The 23,000-nt window shown below is 43.7% G+C and overlaps 1 protein-coding gene across 5 annotated transcripts in view; it reads left to right on the top strand.

Annotated features, from left to right (window-relative positions):
- LOC141094197 (uncharacterized) overlaps positions 1-23,000 on the top strand; it is a 124,507-nt gene that overhangs the window by 37,479 nt on the left and 64,028 nt on the right. For 2 of the 5 annotated variants that reach the window (XM_073579965.1, XM_073579963.1), the window contains exons 8-9: positions 56-179; positions 263-360. The exons of 2 other annotated variants lie outside the window; for them this stretch is intronic. In XM_073579965.1, coding sequence (XP_073436066.1) covers positions 56-179; positions 263-360 — 222 coding nt within the window. Of the gene's footprint in view, positions 1-55; positions 180-262; positions 361-558; positions 650-19,072; positions 20,135-23,000 lie in introns of all 5 variants that reach the window. One more of the 5 variants, XM_073579966.1, reaches the window with a different exon arrangement.

Raw genomic sequence — 23,000 nt, 5'->3', positions numbered from 1 at the left:
ATACAGTAACGCTATGAAGGGATCGGGGGGATGACGGTATCATTGTATGTGTCAGGTTCCTATAAGATGTCAGGATGTTGCTGTCTATTTCTCCATGGAGGAGTGGGAGTATTTAGAACGACACAGAGATCTGTACAAGGATGTCATGATGGAGGTTCCCCAGCCCCTCACATCACCAGGTAATAGACAGGACTAAATACACACGGCCTATAATTATCTGTATGTAAAGAATGAATTCAGTCCCTGTATGTGTTTCCTCCAGATCTATCCAGTAAGAGGACAACACCAGAGAGATGTCCCCGTGTTCTTCTTCCACAAGACTGTAAACAAGAAGATCCCAATGTTCCTCAGGATCATCAGGTAGATGGAGAGAAGGTGTCATGAGATCTCCCCTATGATGTGTAGACGGCTGTGAAGGTCTTGTGCTCAGTCTTGTTTTATCCACCAGTATTATATGTTTTATACTTGTGTAATGAGAGCGGTGGAGATGGCAGGATTAGAGCTGATCATAGATGGGACTTCTCCATCTGTCTGTGACTTTTACAATATTTGTTTCAGGGTGAGGATCTGACCCATATTAATACTACAGAGACATATGTGAGGGGTGATGAGCGGTGTAAAGAGAAGATTCCTATATATGACTACCCAGGTGAGTAGTAACCACTAAATGCAGAGAAGTCACAGATTCCTCTCACAGAAAAGATATGTGCCTTTGTACCGTGTTAGCCAGTAGATACAAATATATTAAGAACTAGCTGAAGAGCCCGGCGCTGCCCGGGCATAGTAACTAACTGTGGTTAGTTATAACAAATTACAATTATCCTGCATCCCATAGTCCCGTGCCCATATACCCGGCCGTCATACATATCCGCCATCCCATAGTCCCGTGCCCATATACCCGGCCGTCATACATATCCTCCATCCCATAGTCCAGTGCCCATATACCCGTCATAGATATCTTCCATCTCATTGTTCCGTGCCCATATACCCATCATACATATTTGCCATCCCATAGTCGAGTGCCCATATGCCCATCACACATCCTCCATCCCATAGTCCCGTGCCCATATACCCGTCATACATATCCTCCATCCCATATTCCCGTGCCCATATACCCGTCATACATATCCTCCATCCCATAGTCCAGTGCCCATACTCCCATCACACATCCTCCATCCCATAGTCAACCATTTTGACATCGTAATGAGCGGCTGGGCTTCCAACCTATGATGACATCAATGTCGCCATGGCAACCATTATGACATCATAATGAGGGGTGGGACTTGATACACACACACGTTTTCCCCATTATGTAGATAGGGGCAAAATTGTTTGGTGAATTGGAACGCGCGGGGTTAAAATGTCACCTCTCAACATAGCCTAGGACGCTCTCGGGGTCCAGACGTGTGACTGTGCCAAATTTTGTGGCTGTAGCTGCGATGGTGTCGATGCCTATCCCGGACACACACACACACACATACACACACACACACACACACACACACACACATACACACACATACACACACACACACACACACATACATGCACACACACACACACACACATACACACACACACGCGCGCGCGCACACACACACACACACATACACACATTGAGCTTTATATATTGGAAGATTGAGAGTTCTCACCAGTTGATTCCTTTTAATGGCTAACTGAAAAGATGGTAACAAATTGCAGCTTTTGAGACTACTCAGGTCTCTTCATCAGGCATAGACTAATACAAAATCTGAAGAATCACGTATTTATACACAGCACAGAAAGAAATAATTCAACAGATAAGACAAGTGACGTGAAGCAGAGCTATCATTATGGGAGAGTGATAAACAGTTGTGGCCATAAATATTGGAACAGTTCATAGATAAGGAGTGTGAATGTTTTATTCTCCTCTGATTGGGGTCTGGTTCTGTGTTGTGATGCCCCAACAAGGTCTGGGGAACAAATTCCTTAACTGATGTAAAAAGACATATATCCATGAAACACATTCATTCCTGCATTGAGATTCTTCTCAGTCACCGGCTGTGACTGCTTTGTCGGTGGTGTAGTCCGGCCGTATCACGATCGTGTGATCACCATTTTGCCTCTAGACCACAACATTCTCCTCCTCCCAAAACTGTTCAAATGACTTTGGGCATTGAAAGCCCTTTTCTATAGAACTTACAACCTGGAGGATCCACCTACCCCCTGGGAATAGAAGATGCTGACCGTTACCTGCCCAGATCTGTAAACTACAAAGCCAAATGAGACCGTACGTAGAATGTGCTGACAAGTTAGAAAATCACTTGAAAAACAATATTAGCAATATTATTTTCTCTAATCTTCTGGTCAGGACCCATAGTAGCTCCAATGGTCCACCATAAATGAGTGCAACTCCCGCTTACTGTTGGAGTTCTCCCCTCGTACATACGATCTTGTTGGGGATGTAACATAGAATAAAAATATGTATTTTTTTACCTGTTCATTCTGTATGATAGTTTCTGGTGGGATTGTCCTACGTCACTTATGTGAGTCTGTAACTCCCTGATAGTCTTAAAAAAAGCTCCATCGCCTCTTCCAAATGCCTAAGATCTAAATGTAAAGTGAACCTGTCAGCAGGATTGTGTACAGTAACCTACAGACAGTGTCAGGTCGGCGCCGTTATACTGATTATATGATACCTGGTGATGAAATAATAGTGTTGATATTATTGTTGATAATGCCTATAATGTTGAGGCTTAGTAAAAAAATTACATTCAGCAAAATGACACCGGCGGCACCTGTCCAGTATCATCTATCTCTTACTTATAGATGCTACTGCGCAGGCGCTGCCATTGCCGGTGACATTTTAAAGGATGTAATTTTTTTCTAAGCCTCACAATAGCCACAATATTATAGGCATTATAAGCAAATAATATCAATGCTATTATAGGTATTATGTAAAAATGGGGGGCAGGTCAGTGAGGGATCAGTGACCTGTTATAAGCCAATACAGATGCATATGTAATCAGAACATCACATAAAGCCCCGCCCCGAAGAACGAGAATCTCATTAACTGAAAACTACAAATACAGATTAAACAACAACCACAAGACGGATTTCATCACCAGGTATCATTGTAATCAGTATAACGGCGCCGACCTGACAGTGTCTGTAGGTTACTGTGCACAATCCCACTGACAGGTTCCCTTTAACCCCTTAACGACCGCCGATACGCCTTTTAACGGCGGTAATTAAGGGTACTAAAACCACAGCGCCGTTAATTCACGGCGCTGTGATTTAAGTGAATAGCGCCCCCCAGTGTCGGATTTTCTCCGGGGTCTCGGCTGCCAGGGGTAGCCGAGACCCCAGAGAACATGAATCGGTCGGTTTTTACCGACCCCCGCTTTTGCGATCGCCGTTATTAACCCTATAACGGCGACCGCAAAAAAAAAAAAAAAAGCCGCGATTTTACATTTAATTTCTCTCTCCTCTGATGTGATCGCACATCAGAGGAGAGAGAAATAGGGTCCCCGATCCCCCCCCGGTACCTCTCCGTGGCCCTCTGTCCCCTCCCGGTGGTCCCACGTCCCGCCGGCATCCTCCGATGGGCGCCGCCATCTTGAAAATGGCGGGCGCATGCGCAGTGCGCCTGCCGGGTATCTGCCGGCTCCGGCTGGCAGATTCCATTCATTATTTTGATCACTATGATAAACGATCATAGTGATCAAAATAAAAAAAATAGTACATAACCCCCCCGTTTATCACTCCCTTATATAGGCCAATATAATGAAATAAAGAAAATATTTTTTTTTTCAGTTTTCCGTTAGGGTTAGGGTTGGGCTAGGGTTAGGGTTAGGGTAGGGTTAGGGCTAGGGTTAGGGTTAGGGTAGGGTTAGGGCTAGGGTTAGGGTTAGGGTTGGGCTAGGGTTAGGGTTGGGCTAGGGTTAGGGTTGGGCTAGGGTTAGGGCTAGGGTTAGGCTAGGGTTAGGGTTGTGCTATGGCTAGGGTTAGGGCTCGGGTCACGACTAGGGTTAGAATTAGGGTTAGGGCGAACTAGAATTAGGGTTAGAATTAAGATTAGGGATTAGGGTTGGGATTAGGGTTAGGGTTGGGATTAGGGTTAGGGGTGTGTTGGGGTTAGGGTTGGAGCAAGAATTGAGGGGTTTCCACTATTTGCCAAATTTGGGGGTCTAAAAATTGGGGTCTAAAAAATCACTTTTGGGGAAATAAAAAAAGACTTTTTATTTTCACGACTCTGCGTTTATAAACTTTTGTGAAGCGCTTGGGGGTTCAAAGTGCTCACCACACATCTAGATAAGTTCATTAGGGGTCTAATTTCCAAAATGGGGTCATTTGTGGGGGGTTTCCACTGTTTAGGCCCATCAGGGGCTCTGCAAGCGCAACATGATGCCCGCAGACCATTCCATCAAAGTCTGCATTCCAAAATGGCACTCCTTCCCTTCCGAGCTCTCCCATGCGCCCAAACAGTGGTTCCCCCCCACATATGGGGTATCGGCGTACTCTGGACAAATCGCATAACAACTGTGCGTGTATGATTTCTCCTGTTACCCTTGTAAAAATAAAAATTTGTGGGCGAAAAGATCATTTTTGTGGAAAAAACATGGATTTTTTATTTTCACGGCTCTACGTTATAAACTTCTGTGAAGCACTTGAAGGTTCAAAGTGCTCACCACACATCTAGATAAGTTCCTTAATGGGTCTAGTTTCCAAAATGGGGTCACTTGTGGGGGGTTTCCACTGTTTAGGCCCATCAGGGGCTCTGCAAGCGCAACATGATGTCCGCAGACCATTCCATCAAAGTCTGCATTCCAAAATGGCACTCCTTCCCTTCCGAGCTCTCCCATGCGCCCAAACAGTGGTTCCCCCCCACATATGGGGTATCGGCGTACTCAGGACAAATCGCATAACAACTGTGCGGGTATGATTTCTCCTGTTACCCTTGTAAAAACTAAAAATTTGGGGGCGAAAAGATCATCTTTGTGGAAAAAAATAGATTTCTTATTTTCACGGCTCTACGTTATAAACTTCTGTGAAGCCCTTGGGGGTTCAAAGTGCTCACCACACATCTAGATAAGTTCCTTAATGGGTCTAGTTTCCAAAATGGGGTCACTTGTTGGAGGTTTCCATTGTTTAGGCACATTAAGGGCTCTCCGAACGCAACATGGCATCCGATCTCAATTCCAGCCAATTCTGCGTTGAAAAAGTCAAAGGCACTCCATCCCTTGCGAGCTCTGCCGTGTGCTGAAATAGTGGTTTACCCCCACATATAGGGTATCGACGTATTCAGGAGAAATTGTACAACACATTTTGTGGTTGATTTTCTCGTTTAACACTTGTGAAAATAAAAAAAATTGGTTCTGAAGTAAATTTTTTGCAAAAAAAGTTAAATATTAATTTTTTCCTTCCACATTGCTTTAGTTCCTGTGAAGCACTTAAAGGGTTAATAAACTTCTTGAATGTGGTTTTGAGCACCTTGAGGGGTCTAGTGTTTAGAATGGTGCCACTTTTGGGTATTTTCTGTCATGTACACCCCTCAAAATAACTTTAAATATGATGTGGTCCCTAAAAAAAATGGTTTTGTAAATTTTGTTGTAAAAATGAGAAATTGCTGTACAACTTTTAACCCTTATAACTTCCTAACAAAAAAAAATTTTGCTTCCAAAATTGTGCTGATGTAAAGTAGACATGTGGGAAATGTTATTTATTAAGAAATTTGTGTAACACATCTCTCTGATTTGAGGGCATAAAAATGTAAAGTTTTAAAATTGCAAAATTTTCAAAATTTTCGCCATATTTCCATTTTTTTCATAAATAAACACAAGACTTATCGAAGAAATTTTACCACTAATATGAAGTACAATATGTCACGAAAAAACAGTCTTAGAATCAGCGGGATCCATTAAAGCGTTCCAGAGTTCTAATCTCATAAAGGGACAGTGGTCAGAATTGTAAAAATTGGCCTGGTCATTAAGCTGCAAACTGGCTCTGTCGCTAAGGGGTTAAGACATCTCAGCTCTGCACTATTATACACAGTTCTCTTTAAATGCCTAATATTTCTTCTTGAAAGTCATCTGACAGAAAATATTGGCCCTTACGATAGTTTAGATTGTGAAATCACCGAGACCCATATGCTAATTACCCCAGAGAGGTCTCATCACTAGTTACTCATATATTACTGATGAAGACTGTGGAGTTTGATCATTTCAGTAGATGTTATTGTCTATAGTCACAGTTTTCGATTAAAGTAGTTACTGCCCAAAATACTCTGATTTATGCTCCTCCTGCAGCCAGTTTTGTGTTCCTAATCAGGCCCCATTTTTAAAATCAGACATGTGTCACTTTATGTGGTGATAACTTTGGAATTCTTCACAAAGGATAATAGAAAACAAATGGATCTTATAAATTATTTTCCAACTTTGCACAATACCCTATATACGCTTGTACACTACTGTCTATAGTGTGGTGGAGGCTGCACGCAGGCGCTGACAGGACCCTGACATTATAACTGACCAGTACGTTTTTGGGGTTTTTTGTGCAGAGAATTATGGATTCCATACAGTCTCTGGCTGACCAGATGAAAAATCTGAGTCAGATGTTTCAGGGTTTATCTCTGGAGCAGCAAGCTCTTGCTCGTTCTCAGCAGCAGGTTTCTGAGACAGTGCGAGGGGCTTTATCTGCTGGCAGTCCTTGGTCTCTGGGGGCTGGGGCAAGGGATGTTGTACCTGTTTAACTGCCTGACTTCTTTTCTGGGAACAAAAAGGAGTTCAGGATCTTCATGGAGGGTGCAAACTTTTTTTAGTTTGAGACCACGTTCCTCTGGGGACGAAAACCAGAAGGTAGGGGTCATTATGTCCTTATTAAGAGGGCCCCCACAAGCTTGGGCTTTCTCCCTTCCTCCCACTGCCCCTGAGAGAGTGTCTGTGAATGCATTCTTTGAGGCCCTCGGGCACATATATGATGAGCCTGACCGAGTGCAATTGGCAGAGGACATGGTGATGAGCGTCTGTCAGGGGAAACACTTGGCTGAGTGGTTTTGTACTAAATTCTGCCGCTGGGCTGCAGAGATCTCTTGGGGCGACGCTGCACTTCGAGGTCTCTTTCGCAGAGGCTTGTCCGAGCGGCTGCAGGATGCCTTGGCATTATATCCCCCACCTAACTCTCTCGAGGATGCCATGACCCAGGCTGTCCGGATGGACCGCAGGTTGCAGGCCAGAGGGATGATGCAGGTAGAGACTCCATTGTTCACCAGTGGAAAAGAGATCTCGTCTGAATTGGAAAGGGAAATTGAGGGGGCCCAGTCGCTGGCTCCTGCGGCAAAGCCAGGGGGCAAGTTGTTTGTTCCAGAGCAACTTCGCCATAAACTCTTGCAAGAGTTCCATGAATCCAAGCTGAGTACTTACCCTGGTATATCAGCCACGTGTCTGGTGGTGGCTAGGATCTTCTGGTGGCCTACCCTTGGTTCTGATATAAAGAAATTAATTTCTGGTTGTGGAGTCTGCACTCGTTCTAAGAGCTCTCATAGCCGGCCGGCAGGGGAGCTGATGCCCTTGGCAGTTCCCAAAAGACCATGGACCCACCTGTCCATGGATTTTATTACCAATCTTCCCTCTTCCAGGGGGTAATACAGTGGTATGGGTAGTGGTGGACAGATTTTCTAAGCAGGCTCATTTTGTACCCCTGTCCGCATTACCTTCAGCTGAGACCTTATCCAGATTGTTTGTGCAGCATGTGGTCCACTTGCATGGGGTACCCCTGAATGTGGTGTCTGATCATTGTGTGCAGTTTTGGCGTGCTTTCTGAAAAAACTAGGGATGTCTCTGTCCTTTTCGTCTGCATACCATCCCGAGAGTAATGGTCAGACGGAAAGCACTAATCAGTCTCTGGAACAGATCCTCAGATGTCTGACTTCTGCTAGATAGAATGACTGGTGTGATATACTGCCGTTGGCTGAATTTGCCTTCAATAGACGGGTGAGTCAATCCACTGTATGTCCCCTTTCTTGATCAACTATGGGTTCAGTCCTCATTTTGGTGAGTTTTCTCGTCTGGATTCGGGGTGTTCCGGGGCTGAGGACTCTGTTCAGTGGTTAAAAGATACATGGGCAGAAGTCCAGCGGCGTATATCTAGGTCTCAAGGCAGGTATAAGTTTTTTGCGGACAGGAAACGAACGCCTGGTCACGTTTCAGGTTGGAGAGAAAGTTCGGCTCTCCACGCGAAACATTAAGTTAAAGATTCCGTCAGCCAAGTTGGGCCCCAAATTCATTGGCCCGTACAAGATTGTGGAAAAAATGAATCCAGTGGCGTACAGACTGTGCCTTCCACCCTCTTTCAAGATCCCTATCGTCTTCCATAGATCTCTACTGAAACCTTCTGAAGCAGTCCGGGGAGAATCCGAGTTCGCTGCCCCTCCGGTTTCGGTTGAGGGACATGTGGAATATGAGATTGGTCATATCGTAGATTCCAGGTTGGTACGGCAGTCAGTACAGTACCTAGTTCATTGGAAGGGGTATGGGCCGGAGGACAGGTCCTGGGTGCCGGCCTGGTTTATGCATGCGGATCACCTGGTTCGGGCTTTCCATGCTAGGTACTCGGGCAAGCCTGGGGGTCCAGAGGCCCCCCATTGAGAGGGGGGTACTGTCATGATACCAGTGCTGGTGGACCTGCACTTCTAGGGTTAATGTTTTGATCTCAGTGCAGACTCTTACCTGCACACCTGGGACTTATTATGGTGGCCTCTCATTGGTTCTGGGAAAGCTTCTTATAGCCTCAGGAAGCTCCCATCCCCGTCAGTTATACTTTCGCCCTTGGCAGAGTTGTTTTGACCCCTGAGTGTGTTTTGTGCTGTGTTCTGGTTGCTTGATTCTTTGTGTATGACTTGGTCTGTTCTCTGGATATTGCTTGTTGGATTCTGCTTGGTAACTTCTATGTCTGTTTGGTTTTGACCCCTGCTTGGCCCCGACCATACGTTCTGTCTCATCCCTGGTACGTTACTGCTATCTCTGTGTATGACCTCCATTTTGCCTGACTCTGAGTATTTCTGTATAGTGTCCTGCTGATCTCTGGAAGCAGGGCGCTAAGCCCCGCCCCCTTGCAGTCACATGACCGTAGGTCCTTCACTGCTTGCTAAACTTCAGTGTCCCCAGCTCCTGTTTGTCAGTACTTTCCGCCCGTACCTGACCCCGGGCCCCCCTACAGTGCGGGTGAGTCCCTGCTCAGCGGAGGCTGCACACCAGCGCTGACAGGACCCTGACAGCTGGCAGCTGATGCCAGCCGCAGCGCACACGTCGCCAGCATCTGACGTCACTGTTGTTCGCCGCCGAGTGCGCGCTTCAGCTGCGTGGAGGGAGCTTTGCTGCAGGAACGTGACCAGGTAAGGAGAATGTGTTTTGTTTTGTTTTTTAATTTTTATTGAAAGTGGCGCTGACAACCCGGGGGCAGAATGGACATGGGGGCTGGGGCAGAATGTGAGACACGGGGGCAGAATGGGAGATACAGGGCAGAATGGACATGGGGCAGAATGTGAGACATGGGGCAGAATATGAGACATGGGGGCAGAATGTGAAACATGTGGACTGGGGCAGAATATGAGACATGGGGGCAGAATGTGAGATACGGGGTAGAATGTGAGACATGGGGGCAGAATGCGAGATACGGGGTAGAATGTGAGACATTGGGGCAGAATGGACATGAGGGCTGGGGCAGAATGTGAGACACGGGCAGAATGTGAAACACGGGCAGAATGGACATCGGGCAGAATGTGAGGCATGGGGGCAGGTTGTGAGATACGGGCAGAATGGATACGGGGGCAGAATGTGAGACACGGGGGCAGAATTGACATGGGGGCAGAATGTGAGACATGAGGGCAGAATGGACACTGGGCAGAATGTGACAGTGAAATACAGGAGGGGGCAGGATGGGAGAAACATGGTGCAGGATCATGAGGCAGATTGGATACAATTTAGACAGATGGGGCAGGATTGGGAGATCATATGGGGCAGAATGGATACTCATGAAGGCAGGCTGAGAGAACATATGGCTGGAGCCAGGAATGAGACACACGGGGGCCAGGATGGGGGATATTATTACCACAGGGGCTAATTAAGGGATACTATTACTGCATTAATGTATTTATTTTATTTTTTTGAGGATACTATTTTAAATGGGGGGAGGTCCTGTTACTGTGCAGAGTGACACTGTGTCGCCTTTTTTTCTTCATCTGGTGTAGTGTAGAAGTTGGGAAAAATTAAGTAATGTGTTCTGCAAGTGGAGCTCTAGATAACTGTGTAATTTCCTCCAGAGATGAGCCCTGGCTGGAAGATGTAATGGCAGTCTGTGCTGGATGAAAGATGAAAAGCAAAGATAAAGAACTTCACCTAGAAAAGTCACTGGTGAGTCGGTGTGTTACCTGTACAATGACACTATACATTATATATGCCGAGGTCCTGTGTATAATGTCACCGGTGATCACTGTATTACCTGTACATTGACACTATATATAGAGCTCCTGTATATAATGTCACTGGTGATCACTGGATTACCTGTACACAGACACTGCATACTAAGTACAGATCTCCTTTGTATAATGGCACTTATTGTCATAGTATTATGTTTTTTTTAATGATCAGTATTGTAGTATTCTGTCACTGTGGTGGTATTGTGGTCTGGCCATGGTGTGGCTGTATTTGTCCATTGTATGTGCTATTATTCTGTCACTGTGGTGGTAATATGTGGTCTGGCCGTGGTGTGGCTGTATTTGTTCCTTGTATGTGGTATTATTGGTCACCATGTGGTGGTAATATGGTGTCTGGTCATGGTGCGGTGGTATTTGTACTGAAACAAAAAAGTTCCAGCAACAAACCTCCAAATCAGATTGTTGAATAGACGTTAAAACTTCATCTTTATTGCAATGCCTTTAAAAACATACTGTTAAAATTGTAAATCCAGGGGATTACGCATTTCAAACAACATTGTTCTTAGTCATAGCCATGTCTGTGATCAGTACAAAAAGCAGAGTAAAATAGAAAAGGAGGAAGGAAAAGGTAATGAAGTGAGCAATTAATCATGCAAATAAGACAATTATACTAATGACATAAAGAGAAAAAAAACACATGAATTCAATAATAATACATAATATCCGTTCTCTTATTCAATCCAGGAGGGACTCTGCGATTAAACTTAAAAATAAATTGCGCTTCTTTGAAATGCAATGCTTTGTCTCTGTCACCGCCTCGATCACTGGTAAGAACTTCCTCTAATGCATGAACATGAAAAAAGTCTAAACAACCTTTATGGACAGATGAAAAATGATAAGAAGCTCCTGATAAACTTCCTGTCCTGACATTTGTAGCCTCATATATATGTTCCGCAATTCTCGTCCTGAGAGGTCGCGTGGAGCATCCCACATATTGAAGATTGCGCTGTGTGCACGTGATAACATAAACCACATAGGTTGTGCTGCCATTGATAAACGTGCGGATCTTCTGTGTATATGGAGCAGCCGTGGCTCTGATTTCATGTGAAGTATCCATATACCGACATAAGCCGCACTGGCGTTTACCGCACTTGTGTGACCCAGACACAGATAACCAGTTGTGTTTTGCTTTGACCTTCTGTCTTGCTGTGTGGTCAGAAGGAGATATCACGTTGCCGATAGTAGTACCTCTCCTGGATACAAAATGTACTCCTTTTTCTAGCAGCTTTTTCAAGCGGTCATCAGCATGTAACACAGGAAGGGATTTTTTTAATCACATCAATTACTTGGTAAATATTATCGCTATATGTGGTTGTAAAGGGTAAATTAGGCAGATTTTTTCGTGCAGTTTTTTTCTGCTGTAAATGTTCTGCCCTACTTCTACCATCAGCCTTAATCTTTGCCTTTTCTAGCACATTAGTTGAATAGCCACGGTTTTTAAATCTGCGGTCAATAACAGCGCGCTCCATCAAAAACCCCTCTCTGTGAGTACAGCATCCTTTATCTCGGATATATTCTCCTGTGGGAACATTATTCCCAACATGCCTGGGATGGCAGCTATTAGCAGGCAATACAGAGTTCCCAGCGGTGGGTTTGCGAAATAAAGAGCAATCAGTTTTGCCCGTTATGATTGACCCTTTTAGATTAATGTCCAGATATGGAATTGACCTTTTTTTTCCATGTTGAAAGGTGAAAGAAATATTAAATGGGTTATTATTAATGTATTGGACAAAATCATAAACTGACTCATCAGAACCGGCCCCTATTATTAAGCCATCATCTATATATCTCATACAACAATGCAGAGAAGATTGGAATGGATTCAGTTCTGTATAGATAGAGTTGTCCTCCCACCAATCCATGAAGATGAGAGCAATAGAGGGGGAGAATTTCGCTCCCATAGAGCAGCCCTGCTGTTGGAGAAAGAACCTGTCGGAAAATTTGACATACCGTATATACTCGAATATAAGTCAAGTTTTTCAGCCCCCTTTTTGGGCTGAAAAAGACCCCCCTCGACTTATATTCGGGTCACGGTTCAAACTTACCTGGTCCCCGTCGTCTCCGCGTTCCCCGGTATGTGTCTGCGGTCCCCTGCAGCCTGTCAGTGTCCCGGCGGCGGCGGCGTTACAAATCGCTGTGCGCCGCTCTCTCCCAGCGCGCCGCTCTCTCCCGTCCTCCGGCAGTGACGTGCAGGGGGCGCGATGACGTGGATAGCACGCGCCCTCTGCCTGAGTCACTGAAGAGCCGGCGACGCTCAGGAGCAGCTGTCAGCAACGGAGGTGAGTATATAGTGTTTTTTTTTTTGTTTGTTTGTTTTTTTTAAATTCCAGCAGGGGCAGCAGCAACATGATAGGATTACCGGTACCGTAATCCTATCACTTGGCCAATAAATCATGCACTGTGCAGCATTTATGGGGACATACCTGTTGTGCAGCATTACGGTATTTGGGCCACCATTACTCACTGTGCAGCATTTATGGGGCCATACCTGTTGTGCAGCATTATGGTATTTGGGCCACCATTACTCACTGTGCAGCATTTATGGGGCCATACCTGTTGTGCAGCATTATGGTATTTGGGCCACCATTACTCACTGTGCAGCATTTATGGGGGCATACCTGTTGTGCAGCATTACGGTATTTGGGCCACCATTACTCACTGTGCAGCATTTATGGGGCCATACCTGTTGTGCAGCATTATGGTATTTGGGCCACCATTACTCACTGTGCAGCATTTATGGGGGCATACCTGTTGTGCAGCATTACGGTATTTGGGCCACCATTACTCACTGTGCAGCATTTATGGGGGCATACCTGTTGTGCAGCATTACGGTATTTGGGCCACCATTACTCACTGTGCAGCATTTATGGGGGCATACCTGTTGTGCAGCATTACGGTATTTGGGCCACCATTACTCACTGTGCAGCATTTATGGGGCCATACCTGTTGTGCAGCATTACGGTATTTGGGCCACCATTACTCACTGTGCAGCATTTATGGGGCCATACCTGTTGTGCAGCATTACGGTATTTGGGCCACCATTACTCACTGTGCAGCATTTATGGGGGCATACCTGTTGTGCAGCATTACGGTATTTGGGCCACCATTACTCAATGTGCAGCATTTATGGGGCCATACCTGTTGTGCAGCATTACGGTATTTGGGCCACCATTACTCACTGTGCAGCATTTATGGGGCCATACCTGTTGTGCAGTATTACGGTATTTGGGCCACCATTACTCACTGTGCAGCATTTTTGGGGCCATACCTGTTGTGCAGCATTACGGTATTTGGGCCACCATTACTCACTGTGCAGCATTTATGGGGCCATACCTGTTGTGCAGCATTACGGTATTTGGGCCACCATTATTCACTGTGCAGCATTTATGGGGCCATACCTGTTGTGCAGCATTACGGTATTTGGGCCACCATTACTCACTGTGCAGCATTTATGGGGCCATACCTGTTGTGCAGCATTACGGTATTTGGGCCACCATTACTCACTGTGCAGCATTTATGGGGGCATACCTGTTGTGCAGCATTACGGTATTTGGGCCACCATTACTCACTGTGCAGCATTTATGGGGCCATACCTGTTGTGCAGCATTACGGTATTTGGGCCACCATTACTCACTGTGCAGCATTTATGGGGCCATACCTGTTGTGCAGCATTACGGTATTTGGGCCACCATTACTCACTGTGCAGCATTTATGGGGCCATACCTGTTGTGCAGCATTACGGTATTTGGGCCACCATTACTCACTGTGCAGCATTTATGGGGCCATACCTGTTGTGCAGCATTATGGTATTTGGGCCACCATTACTCACTGTGCAGCATTTATGGGGGCATACCTGTTGTGCAGCATTACGGTATTTGGGCCACCATTACTCACTGTGCAGCATTTATGGGGCCATACCTGTTGTGCAGCATTACGGTATTTGGGCCACCATTACTCACTGTGCAGCATTTATGGGGCCATACCTGTTGTGCAGCATTACGGTATTTGGGCCACCATTACTCACTGTGCAGCATTTATGGGGCCATACCTGTTGTGCAGCATTACGGTATTTGGGCCACCATTACTCACTGTGCAGCATTTATGGGGCCATACCTGTTGTGCAGCATTACGGTATTTGGGCCACCATTACTCACTGTGCAGCATTTATGGGGCCATACCTGTTGTGCAGCATTACGGTATTTGGGCCACCATTACTCACTGTGCAGCATTTATGGGGCCATACCTGTTGTGCAGCATTACGGTATTTGGGCCACCATTACTCACTGTGCAGCATTTATGGGGGCATACCTGTTGTGCAGCATTACGGTATTTGGGCCACCATTACTCACTGTGCAGCATTTATGGGGCCATACCTGTTGTGCAGCATTACGGTATTTGGGCCACCATTACTCACTGTGCAGTATTTATGGGGGGCATATGTTGTGCAGCATTACTGTATTTGGACGGAGCGTTTTTTTTTATCCTGTTAGAAATGGATCCCAGTACTTCAAATCCCGGACCAAAGCAAAAACGCAGGTCGTATGAAGCTGGTTTCAAACTTAAGGTTGTGTCAAGAGCAGAAGAAAGCAATAACAGTATTGCTAGTAGGGAATTTTGTGTTAACGAAAAACTAGTAAGGGATTGGCGGAAAATGAAAGCGGACTTGGAAAAGACTCCAAAGGCAAAGAAAGCTCAACGTGGTTTGAAGGTGTCGTATGGGGCTCTAGAGACTGAATTGCATAAATGGGTTATGGCGTGTCGTCAAAATGGCTACTGCGTAACACGCATGGGAATTCGCTTACGTGCCCTTCAAATGGCTAAAGAAGATCAATTGAAAGCACCAGGAATTGAAAAATTTGTTGCATCAGCAGGATGGTGTACCCATTTCATGAATAGATTTGGCCTATGTTTGCGACAAAGAACAAAGATTTCACAGAAGTTGCCAAAAGACCTTGATGAAAAAGTGATGTCATTCCATTCATTCATCATAAAACAAAGAAGGATCCATAACTATGACCTGGGAGATATTGGAAATATGGATGAAACACCTATGACTTTTGATCTTCCCAGCAACAGAACTGTGGCAAATATGGGAGAAAAAACTATTCTACTCAGAACCACAGGAAATGAAAAAAATCATTTCACAGTCGTTCTTTCTTGTTTGGCTAATGGAACTAAGCTGCGACCTGTCATTATTTTTAAAAGAAAGACCCTGCCTAAAAAGGTCCAATTCCCACCACGAATTACAGTGCGCGCTCATATTAAAGGCTGGATGGATGAAGATGGAACAAAAAAATGGCTGGAAGAAATTTGGAATGGACGACCAGGAACAGCCTTAAAGAAAAAACCATCATTGCTAGTTTGGGATATGTTCAGAGCCCACACATGTGATGACATCAAAAAATTGGCAAAGTCTTCTGAAGTTACTTTGGCGGTTATTCCAGGTGGACTTACATCTGTATTGCAGCCCCTAGATGTGTGTTTAAATAAACCTTTCAAAGACCGTGTGCGGAGGATGTGGCATGAGTGGATGTCATCTGGTCAAGCCCGACTAACAAAACTTGGAAATCTGATGAAGCCGGACATAGAATTAATAGCAAAATGGGTTCGTGATGCATGGGAAGAGATTCCAGAGGACATGGTGCAACGCGCCTTCAAGAAATGTGGCATTAGTAATGCTATGGATGGCAGTGAAGACAGCGCTTTGTATGAAGACGACAGCAGTGGCGGTGATGACCAACTCAGTGATGATGACGACAATGTCTATGCTGATAACCTCTTACCAGCTGAAGCTGAAGCTCTGTTTGGACATACAGATGATGAGGAATCCAGTGACTTTGAAGGATTTTAACTCTTGTGTTTTACATTGAGCTGAGGTTTTTGTACTTTTAAAGTCATTGTTGTTGCCCTATTGGTTTTGTTGACCCTCTTTTCAACTTACAGGGCTTGTTTAATGTTTTTCTTTTAAATAAATATTCAAAAACATTTAACCTACTGATGTCTCACTTAATTTTACTTTTATTCTTATCTTTTTTTATTTTTGAAATTTACCAGTATCTTTGGCAATTCCCACCCTAGGCTTATACTCGAGTCAATAAGTTTTCCCAGGTTTTTGAGGCAAAATTAGGGGGGTCGACTTATACTCGGATCGACTTATACTCGAGTATATACGGTAATTATTTTTCACCAAAAACCAAGTAGCATCCGATATGAAATCTTCCAGGCGGAACACATATATGAGGCTACAAATGTCAGGACAGGAAGTTTATCAGGAGCTTCTTATCATTTTTCGTCTGTCCATAAAGGTTGTTTAGACTTTTTTCATGTTCCTGCATTAGAGGAAGTTCTTACCAGTGATTGAGGCGGTGACAGAGACAAAGTATTGCATTTCAAAGAAGCGCAATTTATTTTTAAGTTTAATTGCAGAGTCCCTCCTGGATTGAATAAGAGAACAGATATTATGTATTATTACTGAATTCATGTGTTTTTTTTTCTCTTTTTGTCATTAGTATAATTGTCTTATTTGCATGACTAATTGCTCACTTCATTACCTTTTCCTTCCTCCTTTTCTATTTTACTCTGCTTTTTGTACTGATCACAGACATGGCTATGACGAGGAACATTTTTGTTCGAAACGCGTAATCCCCTGGATTTACAATTTTAACAGCATGTTTTTAAAGGCATTGCAATAAAGATGAAGTTTTAACGTCTATTCAACAATCTGATTTGGATGTTTGTTGCTGGAACTTTTTTGTTTGATTACCACAGCCGCTTTTTCCGAGCACCATCCTGAAGTCCACACCCAAAGCCACAGAAATTCATCTAATGGTGAACTGAATACTTTTTTTTTTTCCTTCTATATTGATATGCAGTGGTATTTGTCCTTTTTGGATGTGATATTATTGGTCATTTTTAAAACTGAAAAATAAATATAAAAAAAACCCTAAATTTTATTGGATATTTTAACCACTGTTTAATGGGTTAGAATAGAGTAGGGCCTGGCCAAAAGAGTCTACCTTGTCGTGGTGGCAGATTTAAAAAAATCTTGTGGCCAAAACAATAGCTGCTGGCTATGTGTGTTATCTGCAGATGGGAACTGTTAATGTCTGATTGGTGAGAAGTGGAGTTTTTCCAAGAGAGAGCAGTGGGGCTGTGGACAGTTCGAGAGGTGGAGCCTGGGCAGAGTCTCAAGCAGGCCCCGAAAATTTTGCCACTATGGGGCCCCAAAATTCCTAGTGGCAGCCCTGTTTGCGGACACAATGTACTGGGAGCACTGTTCTTGGTCACCTGGCAGCTCAGAAGATGTCCACCATGAGCATGCTTGGCACTACTTTCTCTGCTTTCCATATCCCAAGAACTGCCTTGCTCATCGCTCTTTTAACACCCTTACATGGAATCTGGACTTACACAGGGCCCCTTAGGCTTGAACCTTGGTGTTACCTTCTAATCTATGGTGATAGATGGCAAGAAGAATACTCATGTAGCTGAGTCAGAATCAGAAGGACAGAATCAGAAGACACAAGAGTAGTCAGTAAACGGGCCACGGTCACAACAGGAAACAAATACACAAGCCGCGAGCTGAGCACAGAGGACTGAACCAGAGGAGAACAACGCTGTATCTGGCAGATTCCGGCCATATGCTTTGAGCTTTAGTGGGGTGTGGTACTTTCCAATTGGCTGATGTAGGGAGCAGATTACTCCAGCGGGACAGCAGGAACAGATCCCAGATGAGATTGGACACACCGTATGCAGGAGCCCTAAGGTAACCAAATGACAGAAAACCAGAACAGTCAAAATACTTAGGAGGACTGAATATTTTTTCTCCACAGCCACGTTCCAGAAATTAACACACAGTGGTTGTTGGAGAGTGAAAATTACACATTTGCCATTTTATTACTCAACACATAGTGCCCAGATTGTACTCCAGGAGACACACACCATAAATTAAGTGGATTCTTCTCACTATAATATTGCTAAATACAGGGATCCTAAATGTTGTGTGAGCACACTGCAAGACTCAGAAGTGAGAGCAGATTTTGCAGGATTGTTTTATGGAAACCTTATTGCTTTTAACAGCCTTTGAGCCACTAATAGTGTGGGAACCTCTGTTTTTCCATTGACAGATGATGGACCTGAGTAGGGACTTGTTTGTCTGTCTCCTTCCCCACCATAGAACGTAAGCCTGAAATGGCAGGGTCCTCTCTCTCCTCTGTATCAGTCTGTGATTGTTAGTTTGTTTACTGTAAGTGGTATCTGTAATTTGTATGTAACCCCCTCTCATGTACAGCACCATGGAATCAATGGCGTTATATAAATATTAATAATAAAAATGAGAATTGGTATTTTCACCTAACTAACATTGGTTGGTTTCTTTTTATTCAATATTTGGGAGGCAGAATGAACAAACAGTTGAACAACACATTCACTACTGGTTCATCCTATAAGGTTTTCTATTAGGCTGTGAACTGTCATTGTGTTGGTAAATAATTACATTTTTTTACTTAGCTTGCCATTTTATAGATTGTTTAAGTAGAGATGTTCAAAAATATAAAATTCATGGATATTTTATTAAAAAGAAAATAATTGTTTTTGTCTTAGCAGATGACTGTACCAGGAAATCAGAGGGAGAGCTGATATTTTCAATTTTTAAATCTGATGATCTTGAGATCCTACAAGATACAACTGAAGTGAATGCTATTACTCTAGATATGCCATCATCCATTCACAGCAAAGATCTGTCATCTGACCCTATGAAACAGGTCCCATCTTCTGACTCATTACCAAGTACTAAGGAAAATCAAAGTCACAAAAGAGACATTAAAAAACAAATTGCTCCTCAAGCAAAGAAGTCATTTTCATGTTCAGAATGTGGGAAATGTTTTACACAGAAATCAGTTCTTGTTAGACACCAGATAATTCACACAGGGGAGAAGCCTTTTTCCTGTTCAGAATGTGGGAAATGTTTTAACCAGAAATCAGTTCTTGTTAGACATCAGAGCAGTCACACAGGGGAGAAGCCTTTTTCCTGTTCAGAATGTGGGAAATGTTTTAACAAGAAAGGTCATCTTGATGACCACTGGAGAACTCACACGGGGGAGACACCTTTTTCATGTTCAGAATGTGGGAAATGTTTTAACCAGAAAGTTCAACTTGATAACCATTGGAGAACTCACACAGGGGAGAAGCCTTTTTCCTGTTCAGAATGTGGGAAATGTTTTAACCAGAAATCGATTCTTGTTAGACATCAGAGAGGTCACACAAGGGAGAAGCCTTTTTCCTGTTCAGAATGTGGGAAATGTTTTAACCAGAAAGGTTATCTTGATGACCACTGGAGAACTCACACAGGGGTGAAGCCTTTTTCCTGTTCAGAATGTGGGAAATGTTTTATCAAGAAAGCGCATCTTGATAACCACTGGAGAACTCACACAGGAGAGAAGCCTTTTTCCTGTTCAGAATGTGGGAAATGTTTTAACCAGAAAGCGCATCTTGTTAGACATCAGAGCGGTCACACAGGGGAGAAGCGTTTTTCCTGTTCAGAATGTGGGAAATGTTTTAACCGGAAAGCGCATCTTGATAACCACTGTAGAACTCACACAGGGGAGAAGCCTTTTTCCTGTTCAGAATGTGGGAAATGTTTTAACCGGAAAGAACATCTTGTTAGACATCAGAGCAGTCACACAACGGAGAAGCCTTTTTCATTTTCTTAATGTGGGAAATATTTTATTTGGAAATCAACTGTTAATAAACATCAGAGATATCACATGGGGAGAAGCCTTTTATGTTCAGATTGTTGGAATTGTTTTAACCAAAATTGGATCGTCTTAAAGGGGTTGTCTCTTGTCATTCCTCATGTTTGCTGACAAAAGGATAAAGCTTTATCTTCCAAATGTAAAACTATACCAATTCACCCCCTGAAGGTTAGTCAGAAAGTGACTAATAGAAAAAACCTATACCCCACATTTCAGTATATAGGGTGAGGTGATGTATATACACTCACTCTCCAAGCCTCTCATTTCTACGGATTTCATCATCCTCACCAAAGGCGACTCATCAAGAGACTATTTAATACTGACCTATATGCAAGTGAGACTAGACAAAAAAAAAAATATGTATCATGTTATCCAAAACAGTCAGAAAACTAATCTTATATAGCAGATCCCAGACTTTAAACTATATACTTTGTAAGTTTATAAGCCACTCTAGTGGCGGTCAGTCAGGAATAGAAAGTATGTGAAAATACAGAATAATTATTGTGTTTTTTCTCCTATAGGGACTGCCCTAGTTTGGTATTGTATGACCAGTCAATTAGTAGTACGGACAAATTGTTCTAGACTAAACTCAGTTTTCAGACTGCCCAATATATACCACTCAGGGAAAACTTACCTGCTCCAAAGATCATTAGCAGCTTGTAACTAATGGCCATGCTGCAGTCTGTCAGGGAGTTAGTGCAATATCATTATAAAGGCTATGGATATGTGAAATCATAATGTCTGGGAGACAGGGCCGGTTTTAGGCAAAGTGGGGCCCTAGGTAGGGATGAGCGAGCACAGTCGTGGGTGTTCGGTACTCGGCGAGTAATGAAGTTCTCGCGGTACTCGGTACATAACGAGTATTTCACTACTCTCCTCGCACTAGTCGAATGTCCCGCCCAGCATTTGCCAATCACAGTAACGCCGCACCCTTCTTGCTTGTGGGCGGCATTACTGTGATTGGCTGGCCGTCCAGCGTCATACATGACTCATAGCCTGGCTCTATCTAAGCCCTACTGCCGCCATTTTCTGCACATTGCATGCAGAATACAGCTAGTAAACCCACAAAAAGCCACATGAGTTCACAACAATGAGCATCATTCAAAAATTACTCTTTTTATAAACCACACGAAAACAAGTTCAAAAACACAAAAACCATGCAGTGTTTGGTTGTAATTTGATTGTGTCAAGTGGCTATGCTGCTCAGTCTTCCACCTTATATATACTCACTGGTTTTGCTCTTGTATGTGGTTTTATAATAATAAAAATATTTATACAAGTGCAAAACCAGTGAGTATATATAAGGTGGAAGACTGAGCAGCATAGTCACTTGACACAATCAAATTACAACCAAACACTACATGGTTTTTGTGTTTTTGAACTTGTTTTTGTGTGGTTTATAGAAAGAGTAATTTTTGACTGATGGGCATTGTTGTGAACTTGTGGATTTTTGCAGGTTTGCTTGTATTAAGGAGTTGCCCGATTACATATTTTCTTAACTTAATGTGATGATCAATTAAAGGTATGAAACCTGGTGCTAGAATACAGCTAGTGTAGGGAGTGTGAGCAGCTGCTAGGGAGAGTTGTGTTTGTTTGTGCAAATTCAGAAATGCTCTGTAAAACCCAAAAGCTTTTCAGAGCTGAAAGTATAAGGTCAGGGACTGAGTAGTGATAGTTTTCCCAGCTATTTTTGGGGTCTCATTTACCCCTGCAGGGCAGTTTTTTTTTTTTTTTGTGCTGTTTCGGTGCTGTGTTCACAGTGAATAGGACGCACAATACTGCACAACTGACACGCAGCCAGCACTTACTTGTGTGCTTACTGGGGTGTGTAATCTCGCCTTAAACCTCAGGGCAATTTTTTAGTGGCAGCACCGCTGTCTTGTGTTGTGACTGGGGTGTGTAATCTCGCCTTAAACCTCAGGGCAATTTTTTAGTGGCCAAACCGCTGTCTTGTGTGGTGACTGGGGGGTGTAATCTCGCCTTGAACCTCAGGGCAAAATTTTTGTGCTGTTGTGGTGCTGTTTGTAAAACACAAAGCAGTACTAGGCTGTAGTGCTACCTTCCACAAAGTACTAACAGCTCCTTGTTCCCCAATATCTGCATGTGAACATCGGCAACTATGGCAGAAAAATCACAAAATCCTACAAAGGCTGTTGTGAAGGGACAGGGACAGGGACATGGGGTTGTCATTTGTACCCAACAAGGCACAGAGTCTGGGAGACCTGTTAAGGATATGAAATCAATATTTAGTTGTGAAGGTATCCAAATATATACAGTGGGGCAAAAAAGTATTTAGTCAGTCAGCAATAGTGCAAGTTCCACCACTTAAAAAGATGAGAGGCGTCTGTAATTTACATCATAGGTAGACCTCAACTATGGGAGACAAACAGAAAAAAAAATCCAGAAAATCACATTGTCTGTTTTTTTTCATTTTATTTGCATATTATGGTGGAAAATAAGTATTTGGTCAGAAACAAAATTTCATCTCAATACTTTGTGATATATCCTTTGTTGGCAATGACAGAGGTCAAACGTTTTCTGTAAGTCTTCACAAGGTTGCCACACACTGTTGTTGGTATGTTGGCCCATTCCTCCATGCAGATCTCCTCTAGAGCAGTGATGTTTTTGGCTTTTCGCTTGGCAACACGGACTTTCAACTCCCTCCAAAGATTTTCTATAGGGTTGAGATCTGGAGACTGGCTAGGCCACTCCAGGACCTTGAAATGCTTCTTACGAAGCCACTCCTTCGTTGCCCTGGCGGTGTGCTTTGGATCATTGTC

This window comes from Dendrobates tinctorius, unplaced genomic scaffold, assembly GCF_039654945.1.
Source record: "Dendrobates tinctorius isolate UK_male_01 unplaced genomic scaffold, ASM3965494v1 ptg000063l, whole genome shotgun sequence".
In the NCBI taxonomy this organism is placed as follows: Eukaryota; Metazoa; Chordata; class Amphibia; order Anura; family Dendrobatidae; genus Dendrobates; species Dendrobates tinctorius.
Note: the sequence above shows the minus strand (reverse complement) of the source record. Positions and strands in the feature narration are given on the sequence as shown.